The following is a 14,542-nucleotide window of genomic DNA, read 5'->3' as shown; positions in this document are numbered from 1 at the left end:
GATATTGAACTATAGCAAAAACCTAAAATCTCACATTTTGAGGGTCAATCTTTACATGATAATTCAGTTTGCAGCCATGAGATAGTTGCTTTAACAGGGTTCGCAGGCAGTTTTTGGAATGATACTCTTGCTGGAACAACATCTATTGAGGAGAAATCAAAATTTGAAGATGAATTGCACGAGTAGTATGAAGACACCAAGGAAGGATTTGAAGCAACCACTGAATTAATTGTGAACAACATAACTTTTCACAATGGATTCATTTTTCCTTGCTATTTGAAGATTATCACATTGAAGGAGCATAAGGTATGTAAATTTTTTGCTAGCATGAATATAGCAAGAAGTTTGAATGATTATGGGAGTCATGGTATTGAAGAGCTGATTACAAAAACTAAGAAATTACCTACAAGGAAGATAATGCATGGTTTGTCAAAGTGTAATGTCCCCATTTTTTCTGTGATCACTCAGTTGCATAGTTTTGCCTGTTAGCCACCTCCGTAGGCAATTACAGAGGCTCGGGGATGATTGGCTAGCCAAGTTTGGGTTTACACTTAGTAATTTTTAGCCTTGGTGAGCTTAATATAATAAAACTTTATAATATTGTATTGTAAAGTTACTTTTTCTCTAAAATTAGAAAAGTTAATAAAAGTAACTTTATAAGTTACTTTATGATTGAATGAATAACTTTATATTAAAAGTTACCTTGTATGCCCCCTAGGAGAATAAAACATTTTAAAAAGGTGGACAAATGTTAATGATGAAATAACCCTCAGGCTGGGCGTGGCTTTTGAGAGAAGAAGATTCCTTGGAATCTTAAAAATGATACCCTTGAAAGTTCGATGTAGGGTTTAGAGGCATAAAGGAAAGGAGGCGATTCATTTTTGATCCATCTTGATTCATTATTTTGCTTCTATTTGATGTTTTGAGGTCTGCAATAGCACGTATTAGCTATGGTAGCCATTGGAGGATGAAATCCCTTCCAAATTTGACTGAGTGGACGAAACACCACACTTCCAACAACACCACGGCAGCGCTGTATGAACAACATCTGACCATTAAGGGTCATAATTGTTAGTTTTAGCAATCAGATTGACTGTAAGAAACATAAAACATGAAATGCACACATAACACAATGATACCCTGGGAAAACCTCCCTCGTGGAGGTGAAAAACCCAGCAAGAAATGTCTCAGATCAGATTGAACAATAACACAGTGGCAGATTACAACTTCACCCGTCTTAGGGCACACATCAACTATAGCAAAATTTATCTGAATCTGGAAGACAGAGTGTATATGCAGGTCATTGTCAATCTGAGACAGAATTCGGCAGCCTTGACATACTTCACAAGCCCTTGAACAAGTTCGGCAGCCCAGGATGGTATTTGCTCAGCCTTAGGTAATGTTTGCCCAGCTTGGTATGCAAGTTCGCTCAACCTTGAGGATGATAGCCCAGCTTGAGAACTCCAATTCGCTGCCTTAGATGGATTTGCCAATGCAGATATAATTCGCTTGATGATGCTGCTATTAATCAGAGATAATTCGCTTGTGTTGTGTCTTGTGATCCTTGGTTACGTTGCTTATATATGATATGATGCTCATCATTATCCCTTGGTCGGCCTTGCATATTTTGACGCCAAGATATAATTTGAATTCACAAGCTACATATGGGTTAGGACCCATCTACAAGATACATATCAATGAGTCTTACAAGTTACAAGTTAAATCAATCGCCCAAATAAGGACTGCCCCAATTTGAGTTAACATTCAAAGTAAGCTGCCAAAATGCTAAGGCCAACAGGCCAATTAGCAATTAGGTGTATTAGGTCGGCCCTAGAAGGGATCCGACCTAGCTACACATCAACAATAATCTGCAAAAATCCACCTTCCTCATCTCTGGCGAGTCTGATCCATCAATTCTGGGCGGTTTGTAAGCAGTTTGCAGCAGGTTTAGCAGTTTGATTTGCAAATCGTACCATTCCAGGCAGGGCCGTGCCATCAACACTTGCCTGGGGACCATCAAAAATAAATGCAAGGGTTTAGGTTCAGTTTTATAGCTCAGAATTTATCGTCAGCAGTCAATAAGAAGAAGTCAAGGGTTTGTTTGGAGAAATTGCATCATATTGGAGCTACATCAGTGAATTAGAGGGGAAAATAGGTCAATTTGGTGATCTCTCTTGGCAAGATTTCAGAATAAGCTTCAGAATTGCTATCCATCTATTCAATTGTTTTTGATAATCATTATTTAGAAGAATAAAGCCCATTGGAGCTGCTGGTGCACTTTGGGAGCTCCTGTAGCAGCATTTTCTTTCAATAAAGTCAATAAAGAAGCTTCCAGGCAAGGCGTTGGACCCCTGGTAGGCCAAATTTGGCAATTTAGTGTTGAAACTCATTAATTCCTTGCATTTGTTAATTGCTGATAATAAATCAGATTTTCTGAAATTTAGTTTTAGTAGCTGTCATTTGTTCTTACTTGCATTTCCAAATCGCATTATTCATTCTATCATCTAAAACCCCCCAAAACGCATTAAACGGATGAGATTACAGATTTGGTTCCTTTGTCTCTATCTTACAATTCGATGTTTAATGACTGCCCTATGATGCTGATTATGAAAATTTCAGACCTTGCATTGATATTGGTAGCTCATTGCATGGGTTTGAGTGTATTGGATTGTCACTCCAACTTGTGGAGTGTGATTGTCAGTGTTGATGATTTATTGTGTGACACATATCTTTCTGGTTTGAGAATTTTTAATGATTTAATTGTGGTATGTGCTAATGAAAGTGATAGAATGAACACCATTTACTGCACTCTTGGTGTATGTCACATGAATATCAGAGTAGTGCAGTGTCAGCATGGTGTAATTATTCGTGTTAGTACTTATACACAAGGTCCTTTTTAGGGGCTGCTGATGACTAATGATGATGAGAGAAACATTCCATGGGAGTTTGTGGACTCTAAAAGTGATATTGTTGATGTTGTCACCTCTTATTTCAGAATATATAGAAGTCCATTTCAGTTATTGTAGGTGGATTGGAGGGAGATCATGAGTAGGACTTGGTTTGTGACTGAGTTGGTTACTTTTGGAAAGACACTTCTAGTCGGGGTTACAAGTAAAGATTTGATTTTGGCCAAGATTTTTCAGTTCAGTAGTAACAGTTTTCCTTTGCAAGTGTTGCAACTTGAAAATTCAGACTTGTACAGTTGCGGATTTGAGCGCTTTCATTTCAGTTAGCTTAATGGCAGAGCTATTTTTGAGTATTAAATGACGACGCTGACTGATTTGTCTAATCAGTTTGAGTTTTGGTTGCATGTTTGGCACCAAATCATTATTACTGTTTGAATTCAGATTGTACTCATACTTGGAATAACAGATTTTATTCAATATCAGTTGTTTTGGAGGAGTGCAGGGTGTTGGGAATGAGATAGTCTATGATGATTTGTTTGAGCTTCCTCCTATGGTGCCTAGAATTGGGATCTTCAAAGGGCAATTCTTTTAGGAGTTCACCGAATTTTTGCAGTTTTGGATTGCTCTTCTTTCAGGTGGGGTTCAGGAGGTCTCTTCTACTGGTGTTTAGCAGGATAGTGCTTGGAGTAGTTCGTGCAATAGATCTCCCAAGTTGACTTGGGACCCTGGGATCATACTCAATTTGAGTTTGGTTTAGCATAGTGATCTTGGTGCTACACTGGAATTGTTCGATGACTAGCAATCTTGGGAAGGGAGGACTATAATGTCCCCTTTATTTGGACTTAAATTTAATTAAATAATTAAAATTTAAGCTGTCAAAATTAATTATTTACTAAGGCCATTAAAGTGATTTTATTGGCAATGAAGAATTAAAAGGTTCGCTTTATTATTTCCCATTTGTAAAAGCGAAATATTAAAAGGTAAGTGAATTTTAAAAGGGTTTTTGGAAGCTTCTTCAGGGACTTACAAAAATACAGTTCGAGTCTCTTTTGGGCGATGCTTGGTTTTATTATTTTCTTTGGAAGAGCTCTGAGAGCTTTTGGTTTATAGAAGGCCCTAGATGGAATCCCTTGGGTTTTGTGGAATTGGATGAAAGCCCAAGTCCATTTCTAAGGTAGATTCATCCAAAATTTGCAGTTGCACTAAAAAGTTCAAATTATTGGAGGTTATAGCTAGAGATCTGCAGAAGGGTTTAACAGATAAGTTTATCAAATTTGTAATGTCTCGAGACAAATTTACAAAATATTTCGAGTTATTGAAAATGTTTGTTTGTTGAATGCCTTGCCTGGTATTTTCTATCTAGAGATTTTCGCACTACAATATTATGGGCTTTGTTGGTTATTCTTAAGAAAATAAATATCAGTGGACTATGTTGTTGGCGTGAGTTTCTGGAGGCAACTTTGGAGAATGAAATTAACAAATATTGTGAATATTCAAAGACGTGGAGATTTGAATATTTTGGCCACTACATCCTTTACTTAGCATAGGCTTTGGTTAAGTGCGGTACTCACACTCTTAGAGTGAAGCTCTTCCATATTTGGGGGTTTGGAAATATAAGAAGATACATATATTTGAATCGATTTAATAAAGAAAGATTTATATTTCTCGATTGAGTATTATTTGGCACTCTAGACAAGAAGATCAATATTTCTTGGCAATGACTTAAAGGAAATAAAGTTTAATTATTTGGGAAGTGTTATAATGATTCATTGAATGGTTTAATTTTGTTTGGTTTTGGCACAAAGAATTATTTTGAATTGTGGAAATTCTTTTTGTTAAAATGAGCCAAAATATGGTAGTGCTTCAATGAGGAAATCAAGTGCAGGGTTGAAAGGGAAAATAGTGACAAATCGTTTTAATACTGTTTGGGTGTCATACTTCTGTTATTCTGGGTATATTGGTCTCCCAAAACCAGAACTTATTGTACATTATTCAGCAACCACTCGTGGCAGTGATATTTGACGTAAGCTAATGAAGTTCAGCACAGCTTGGAAGGCAGGTTGCTAGTCGAAAGATGCCCTACACGTGGGAAATACACTTCATTCTTCTTGACTGATCCATCTCATTGTTTGGGCGTAGGGTTTAGCAACAATATTGTTTGCAGATTCAAGTATTCCAGTATATTGGCAGTGAATATTGTCTTTCTATTAGCTGCTGTTCAAATACTGAGACTTGTGTGTGAAGCGAGCATATGTCTCATGGTGTTTATTGCTGTTCACAAATTCTGAGATTGGGATATTTAATATATTGCTCCAGCATTACTGAAGAATATTTCAAATTGTATTTCAGACTTTTGAAGAACATTTGGAGGAGGTTAATAACATTTTACATGATATATGACTGCTGCTATATAAATTCTGAGTGTTGCAATCTTGCTTCAGGATTGATACCTGAAATGTATGATGATGCTATATGATTTTGAGCCATGCAGTTTGCAGTTGCAGAACGATGCAAATATTGAAGGTTAGAAATTATAACTATGTGCATGTAGATTTATTTCAGTCATTGCAATTAAGGAATAAGCTACTGTTTCAGTTTATATGCTTTTGAGCAATTATTAAATTGGTGTGGTTCAAATCAATTATGTCTTCTTATGTCCAAACAATGAAATCTGCTTGAACACATGTTAAACCAACATCAATATTCTTACGAACCTGGAACTATACAACTGTGACACTAAAAGCTTTGTTGGAAGGGCAAAAATAATAAGGCAGATTTAGGAAGGATACTACAGAAATTTTGACACATAAGCATCAACTGTACCATGTTGTTCCAATTGTGCTAACTCCCGGAATTGCAACTCTGGATCCTTCTTGTCAAATCTGCCTATAAGTCTTTGGCTAAATTTCACATAGGAGTTAACGAGGTTATGACTTTGTATCAACAATCCATGGTACCACCATTCGTGTGCATCACTGTCCAAGTGCAAAGTGGTGTACTTGATAGCTTCAGTCTCAAACATAGGTTTTAATGAAAAATAAGTGTCAAGTTTCCTAACCCACGATCTAGCAGTGCATATGTTGGAACCATCAAAAGTGGGAATAAATATCTTACCCAGCCTCTTTTGCAAAACTTGGCTATGAGGGCCTCTATCTCTTTTGGGTCTATTTCTTAGCTTGACTTGATAGAAATCTAGTATAGACGTGGTAGTATGAATTTCATCACCAAATGAATTGTACTCATGTAATCAGTCCATGAAACCATCTTCTGTATTCTATTTATTTCCTCTTGCTGCAACTTTGTTTTGTAAAAATGTAGGCATTAGAAGTCTAGATATTGCCCCACTAGGTGCCTTGTAATTCGCGTTGGCTGGTATGTTCATGTTACTAGCTTCCCCATTGCTCCGTTGGTTGACATTGTTGCCTCCATTGGTTTGATTTTCATTCATATCTGCATCATTTGTGTCATCAATTGCACTGATTGCTGCTGTTCCCTATCATGATCATTCAAAACTTGTGTTGTGCTACCTTCATTTGGGTCCCTTCTATCACCCATGTGTCTTGTTTCTGCTTGTTCCTTAACTAACAAATCAGCGGGAATCTCTCCTTCGAGATTACTGGAATGATTTGGTGGTCATCTTCTTAAATAATACCTGCTGGTTGCTGACACCTTCACTTGGCTGCATATGAATTCTGTGGTTGCTTATAATTATTTTTTTCTCCACTGGCTGGTAGGATACACTACTCTGATATCACTATAATAACCCTACCAAGAGATTTTGTTCCAAATTGCAATATTTCTGACTTATCTTGCAAACATTTCATTAAACACTTTGTACCCAAGCAATTCTGAAGAACTTATGATTATGAACACTTAGAACACCTGAATCTCTTATTCTAAATCATTTATTCATCATAAACTCATACAATCTACTGTTCAAAAAATAGGAATTATAGATATGAAAATTTTTATTTTTCTAACTTCCAAATGATGTCAAATACAATTGCAATAATGAATGTTGAGGCTGCTAGATTCAGTTCCAATTGAACAACGACTCAAATTGAGCAGCTAGGAACTCCAAAAATCGTGTTATAGCAGACAAAACTCAAAAAAACCTTTTTATTGCAGGTCTGAAGCTACTTGAATATGTTGGTGTCTGCTGAGTCTACCCACTACAGCAATTAATGGCCTCCTCTTTGACCCACAATTCTCCTAGATATGGCTGTGACCTCAAACAAATTCCCACGCCCCCTCACAAATGCCTGTTATCATCAATGAGGTGTAACATATCCTCCTTACAGGTGGCAGCAGTATTCTGCAAAACAAATGATGAGAAAGGGTGGCATCCCACAGGTACCTCCAAGAAATCTTTTGGAGTTGGTGGCTTGGTCAAAATGCATAAATCCTTTATAGTGTCCAATCTCAAATAATCATCCACAATCTGGAACCATATAAATCATCTATGAATCTGATAAAACTTCAATCAGCTCCAATTTCACCAAATCTTTAATTAAATATCAATAATCTTTTCTTTTTTCTTGCAAATATAAAGACGTCTCCCTTTTAGGCACCCACAAACAAAGATGTAATTGGAAAGATATAACAATACTTTCTCAGACTTCTTCTATCAGCTCACTTTTTAGATGAGAAAAGCAAAAAAGGGCATGCCAATATATTGATGTTTAAAATTTTGAGAGGACGATCAGATGAAGAATATAACTGTTAGAGGTGACTACACAAACAACATGACTGTTCTTGGGGTATGAGAGACACTTCTTGTTTTCTCCTTAATGTTCTTTCTTATTAGAGGCTTATCAAGATTGATCTGTCTGATCTATGATTTATTGTACTACATGACATGGGTAATGCAGAAGTTTAATTCATCAATCATAATTTTCATGTGAAATTATTTTCTTATTTAAAATAATAATTTGCTTATTATCTTATTGTAATTTGATTTTTCACTTTTCATTTTGTGATTTTTGGTCATATTTGTAGGTGCCTTCTGTAATTGCTTCGCCAGCACATTACCTTTTGCATATTGTACGTGAAGGAATAACATTTTTGGCTTGTACACAGTATGAAATGTCTCCTCTACTTGGTATTGAGGTGATTGTTCCCATTCCAGTTTATTGTTAAGATAGTAAATGTATGTTACAGTTCTGATTCCAGGTTAATCTGCTAAATTCTTGTTGGATTTGACATCCTGATTTATCAATTGGTTTACTATTACATAAGTTAGTTGAGAGGCACATGCATCCGAGTATGTTTTTCATAGATTGACTTCACTAGGTGATTGGGTTTTCATTGTCTCATCCAGAATTATAACCCAATGACTCACTTTTTCCTTCTTTATTTTGTCTCTTGAATTTTTATTAAAGGTTGGTTTGTGCTACTTTGGAATTTATGGCGCTACACCTAGAACATGTATGCCTTATCTCCGTTCTTTGAAAGTTTGAGTCACTAACAAAGCTTTGGTTTTAAATTTGTTGGAAAACATAAAAATGTCTAGTGGATCTAGGCATGTTTATATGATACATAAATCTATATATAGATAAATGAATACATGCATATATGCTAGGTTACTGGGTTCGGCCCCCTACCCCTTGGTCCTAGTCTGGTCCGGTCCTGGTCCAGCCTACTTGTGATCTGAATAGGGTCCGTGTTCCATAGGCGTGGTTTCTGTTAGGACGGACCCGGGCGGACCCAGGTTGAACCCGGCCGGACCAAGGCAGACCCAGGTCGAACCCGAGCAGCTGACGGCCAAAAAACATCAATTTGTTTGCAAAATTTAATTTAAAAAAAAAATCCACCACTTAAAAAATGAAAATAAAACCCTAAAAGTGAGTTTTAAAACATAAACTTGGCTCATTTCTCCTCACTTGTGTTGCAAACTAAAGTTTTTTGCTAGTAGGTTGAAGACAGGGTGAACAAAGTTTGGCTTCCAAAATCAAATAGGAGTTGAAGACTGATTTTTGAAGCTTTAACAAGTGTTGCAGCATCATTTCCACACATATGCAAACTCCCATTGGCTGAAAGAGGTAGGTTTTTGAACATTTTTTTCAACTATTTTTGTTTCACAAATTGTCAAACATGAAACATTAATTGTTTTTCAATATATTGTTTTTGTTTTGAATTTGTTCATATTATTTCTTGCCATAGGAACTAGAATGGCATCTATCTCTTCCTCCATTGGCACAAATGAACAACCAATCTCAAAACAAAGAAATGATCCAAATTCTCTCCAATGGAAGTATGTTGATATTATAAGACCGCTTCCAGGAGGTGGGGGATTCCGTTGGAAATGCCAAGGATGTGATGTAGAATGTAATAGTTCATATTACCAGGTGGTAGGCCATTTGTGTGGAATACCAGGAAGAGGCATCAAAAAATGCCTAGGAAAAGAGGGTAAACCTATACCAAATGAGACGGTGATGAAATATATTAGGGAGCATAAGGCAACAGAAGAGAGAGAAGCCCGTAGATTGAATCAAACCGCACCAAAAAAAACAAAGAGAATGCAACCCCCATCTAATCCCAGTGTTGTAGTAGAAAACCACCCCTTCTTTTCCACAGTTGAACCTCAAAGTGAAGCACCCTTGACACGCAAAAGAACATAGGAGCCTTTAGAAACTGCATTTTAAAATGAGAGTCGAGACATTGCCGACCAAGATGTAGCAAGGTGCATATATGCAAATGGGTTGGCTTTCGATGTTGTTTGCTCCCCATATTGGAAGCAAATGTTGAGAAGTGTTAATGAAGCTCCAAGAGGGTATAAGGGCCTAGGTTATGAGAAGGTACGTGGAACCTTATTGGAAAAAGAGGTGAAGGGGGTTGAAGATGAATTGAAACCCATAAGGGATTCATGGGCTGAGACATGTGTATCAATTGTTTCAGATGGTTGGAAAGATTCTAAAAATCGTCCCTTGATCAATGTCATAGCAGTGTCCCCTAAAGGGGCAATGTTTTTGAAAGCTGTGGATTGTGAGGGCCAAGTAAAAGATGGCCAATTTATTGCAAATATTCTCATCTCCGTCATTGAGTCTGTGGGACCCTGCAATGTTGTCCAAGTCATAACGGACAACGCAAAAAATTGTAGAGATGCTGGTTTGTTGGTCGAGGAACGCTATGATCACATCTTTTGGACACCTTGTGTGGTCCATTCACTCAATCTTATGCTCCAAAAGATTGGGAATAAAATTAAATGGATCAAAGATGTGTATGCAGAGGTTGAGGACATCTAGATGTTCATCACAAACCACCACATGTCTCAAGGGATTTTTAGATCCTTTTTCGAATTTGGAGCTATTGAAGGTAAGTGAAATAGTAATTTAATTTTACATTTTCTGATTTTAAATTTTAAATGTTCATAATATCATTGTGTAAGCTATATTGTGTATTCTTCTTTAAATTTTGGCTTTGTTTTTTAATCATTTTGGCATTAATTTGTGTTATAGGTTGTTGAGACTTGTTTTGCATCAAACACATTCGTCTTGAGACGACTTGTGAAAGTTAAAGTGGCACTATGCAATATGGTGATCAACACCAATTGGACTATATGGAAGTAGAGTAGCAGTGAGAGGGCAGCAAAAATTGGGGAACAAATATTGAATGAGTCATGGTGGGATCTTGTGACATATCTCCTGAGTTTCACTGAATCCATTATGAGCATGATTTACTATACCGACATGGATAGGCCTTGCATTGGTGAGATTTATGATGGCATTGACTCAATGCTTGAAAACACGAAGTGCATTATAAATGCAAGAGAGAAAGACCCCGAGGAGAAATTCTTCAAACAAGTGGAAGCAATTGTTGTAGAAAGGTGGAATAAGATGACCACTCCTTTGCATCTTCTTGCCTATGCTTTGACACCAAAGTACTATAGCAATCAATTTCCTGATAAACCAAGAAGGATTCCACCATGGAGAGATATAGAAGTATCTGATGGGTACAAGGCAACATTCCTTAGATTCTATCTTGATGATGATTTGCGAGATATTGTTACAAATGAGTTCATAGAATTTGCAAATGGAAATGGTCTAAGTGTTGATTCTCTTCGTCATAGATCCAAGAAGGATGCTCATAGTTGGTGTTACTTCCATGGCACATGCTTCCAAAACCTACAAAGTTTATCACAAGTTTATTTATAGTTTACTTTATCTTCATAGGTTGCTAGTAATTTTTAATTTTAATTTTTATAAATGTATAACTTTAATTGTTTACTCTGTCTTCATAGGTTGCTAGTTCATCTGCTTGAGAAAGAAATTGGAGCACGTACTCTTTCATCCACTCAGTAAAGCGCAATAGGTTGCTATCAAAGAGAGCAGAGAATTTAGTATATGTGCATTCCAACCTACGTCTTCTTTCACACAAGCAACATGACTACAAGCAAGGGGAAATAAAGATGTGGGATATAGAGCCAAAACATACTGATTTGGATGCTTCCGCTTCTCAGCTTGTTGCATTTGATGACTCGGATAGCGAGCAAACTTATAGTGCGAGTGCAAGTGCAAATGGCATTGGCATTGGCATTCGTTCATCCAATGTCAGTGTCAATGATGAGGAGGATGAGGAGGAGGAGAATGAGGATGATGAATTAGAGAATCCATTTGGTGATAAAAATTTAAATTGTTGAAAGTTGAAACAATGATACTTGAATATTTTCTCATTTTGATATTAAACTTGATCTATATGATGCTATTATGGTTGATTATGATGCTATGATTACAAGTTTATGTTGGTTTTGTTGTTTATATGATGCTTTTTGACATGCTAATCTCAATTCATGCTTATAGGCTGCATATATATATAAAATTTACATGTATTTGTACTAACGAACCCAAACGAACCCAAACCCCTTTCCAAAATTTTGCCATACCGGCATACCGGTTCTTCGAACCCGAACCAGTAACCTAGCATATATGTATAACTATCTACTACAAATAGATATATGATAGACAAATATAAACAAATAGATAAATAGTTTTCCAAATGTATAGAGAGAGTGAGAGTGTGCTGTAACCAAATCTTGAAATTCTCATAGGATTATGGTTGTAACCTAGGGTATCAGATGACGGTGTATGCCATATATGTTAAGAAAAAGAAAAACACTTTCAACTTCCGCAAGGACCCTGTTGTCGGGTAATTAAGCATTAAGGTAAATTGTGTTAGCATCGGCAGTTAACCCATCGGTTGTCGGCAGTTGGCACCGAGTAACTGACCAGACTCCTTTATATTGTATCTGTTTCCAGTCTTTGGACATGCTATTGTAGTCGAACATATTGCTATCATTGTATGTACTGGCTTATTATGAATCAAAAAACACTTGTGAGTTCCATATATTCTGTGTACTTCTGTCATTTATGCAATGTCTTAACCTGACACCCTACAGGGAAAACATTTGGCGCTGTTGCCTAAGTAAAAACCTGGGAGCAATGGGGAAAAGGATGTACTACATGGCACATGGATAATGGGACAACCATTCCCAGAAGGAACGAGTGACCCTGACAGAGAACCCGAATAATTGTTCGAGGGGGAAAAGACACTCACGAAGGTTTCTCCTGCATCCTACAGGCGGCAATCGAAACACACGTATGGAGGGAAGCCACCGCCGAAGATGTCCCAGAAGATGTTGTGTGGTGTTCGCTCAGAGTAAGCCCCGCTGTGAATCGGTTGATGAGCGAACTGCCTAACCTTTTGGCACAAGGATTTTTGGCTCTCCAAAACCGAAGGGAAGACATCTACCGAGAGAACTGACGACAGCAAATTCTACGGGAATTTAGGGAGCGCCAAGAAGATGAACGCAATACATGAACTTTGACGATCAAAGAGAATAAATAAGAACACCCCCATTGTAATGAGTATGTCAGTGACATACATTATGTACGAGGGATGAAGTAATAAAAGTTTTTTTTGTTTGTGTACATGGTGTGTGCTTGCTGTGTACGGAAGTGATTTATGCCCAATATACTAATTAAAGACAAAAATAAAAAGATACAAAGTGACGAATGGAAAGTGGCACAAAGAGCGTTGAATCTCAGACAATAGATAGAACGAAGGTGTAGGCTAAGGCAGCTTGCTGACGGATGACCGACCGAGGGGTTGCTCGAAGGGAACCCAGGAGGTGTCACGGAGGTTGCGGAGGTAGAGATAGACAAAGAGAATTACACTCTCTACATTGTTGTAGGGTTGCTCGAAGGGAACCTAGAAGAAGTCACGGAGGGTGCCGAAGGAGAACTCTACAGTTCGCCAGAATACCACCATAGGATAAGAAGTCGCGAAGAGTTGGTGGAACAAACATGGCGAAATCTAAACTTGATGATGCTACCAGAGACCTACTAAAGAACTTGTCCATTTCAGAGGACAACTAGAGGGAGACAACCAACCGGAGGGAGACGACCGAAGGTGACAGTACGGCCGAAGGTGCTGAGGGAACACAAGGGTACCGTACGGGAGGCAATCTGTTCGGTTCGGGGTCAACAACCTTCTCCGGAGGACCCATGAGTGGAGGGTTAGGTGCAGGAGGCGGAGGCAGAGGATCACCAGGTACAAGCACACAAGGCATCAGAGGAGCGAGACCCAATGGTGGGATGGCAAGTAAACAGAAATTGCCAAAGTTCACAGGGGACGACAAGGAAGACCCCGTACAACATTGCCGTACATGTGAAACTATTTGGTCCACCAACAGAGTGACGGACCAGGATGACTGGGTACAGTAGTTCCCAGCCACGTTATGCGGAGTTGCCATAGATTGGTACTCCGATGTTGACAAGCAAAAAGTGGCCACATGGGCCAATCTACAGAAGGAATTCAAGGAGGAGTTTCGGTTGCTCCGTGATGACAATGAAATCGTAGCCAATATATATAGTACCAAACAAGGTACCAAGGAGACAGTATGGGCATACAGCTAGAGGCTAAAAGAATTGCTGGGTAAAATGGAGAGCCAACCCACAGATGGATTGAAGAAACGATGGTTCGTTGAAGGGTTGAAATGCTCCCTATGGAAGAAGATGAAAATTGTACCCCCGATGTCATATGACGACGCCTATAATAGGGCGATGGACCTCGAGAGCGAACACAAAACGTCAAAGAAGAAGAAAAGTAATAAATCCTCATCCGATGACGAAGACTCCGATGGGGAAAGCAGCAGTGGTGGCGAATTGAGTAAAAAGGTGCACGCGCTCCAAAAGGATATGGAACGAATGTTGAAAGAATTTAAAGCCATGAAGGGTAGTACAAGTAAGACTGAAGAAAACGTCGTGTGGTGTAGGACTGTAGGAGTGACGGACACACCAAGGGGTCCTGCCCCAAGAAGGCTTTCTGCGACATTTGTCAGATTGTCGGACATTTGACAAAGGAATGTCCCTACAATATGAAAACAAGGAACCAACAAGTTCTCTTCACGCAAGAGCAGCCAGCCGTTGGAACTTTGCAAACCACCAACAATAATGCATCATCGGGCGGATACCGGAACAACCGGCGAGGGGGGAAGACCAATAATAACAATAATAATAGGAGCTAGATCCAATATGATGCGAAGGGACGACAATTATCCAGTGCCGAGCCTGCAATCAATGGGGTCACTTTGTCAGGGAATGCACCTCAGAAGAAACTCCACAAAAACTATGCAAATG

General features: G+C 38.3%; 1 protein-coding gene across 6 annotated transcripts in view; it reads left to right on the top strand.

Annotated features, from left to right (window-relative positions):
• The window catches only part of LOC131065031 (AP-3 complex subunit mu), a 196,350-nt gene that overhangs the window by 43,304 nt on the left and 138,504 nt on the right, over positions 1 to 14,542 (top strand). For 3 of the 6 annotated variants that reach the window (XM_057999396.2, XM_057999401.2, XM_057999439.2), the window contains exon 3: positions 7,905 to 8,015. The exons of 1 other annotated variant lie outside the window; for it this stretch is intronic. In XM_057999396.2, the coding sequence (XP_057855379.2) occupies positions 7,905 to 8,015 (111 nt within the window). Of the gene's footprint in view, positions 1 to 5,347; positions 5,430 to 7,904; positions 8,016 to 14,542 lie in introns of all 6 variants that reach the window. 2 more of the 6 variants (XM_057999412.2, XM_057999404.2) reach the window with 1 other exon arrangement.

The sequence above is a fragment of the Cryptomeria japonica genome, chromosome 1, assembly GCF_030272615.1.
Source record: "Cryptomeria japonica chromosome 1, Sugi_1.0, whole genome shotgun sequence".
NCBI classification, from domain to species: Eukaryota; Viridiplantae; Streptophyta; class Pinopsida; order Cupressales; family Cupressaceae; genus Cryptomeria; species Cryptomeria japonica.
Note: the sequence above shows the minus strand (reverse complement) of the source record. Positions and strands in the feature narration are given on the sequence as shown.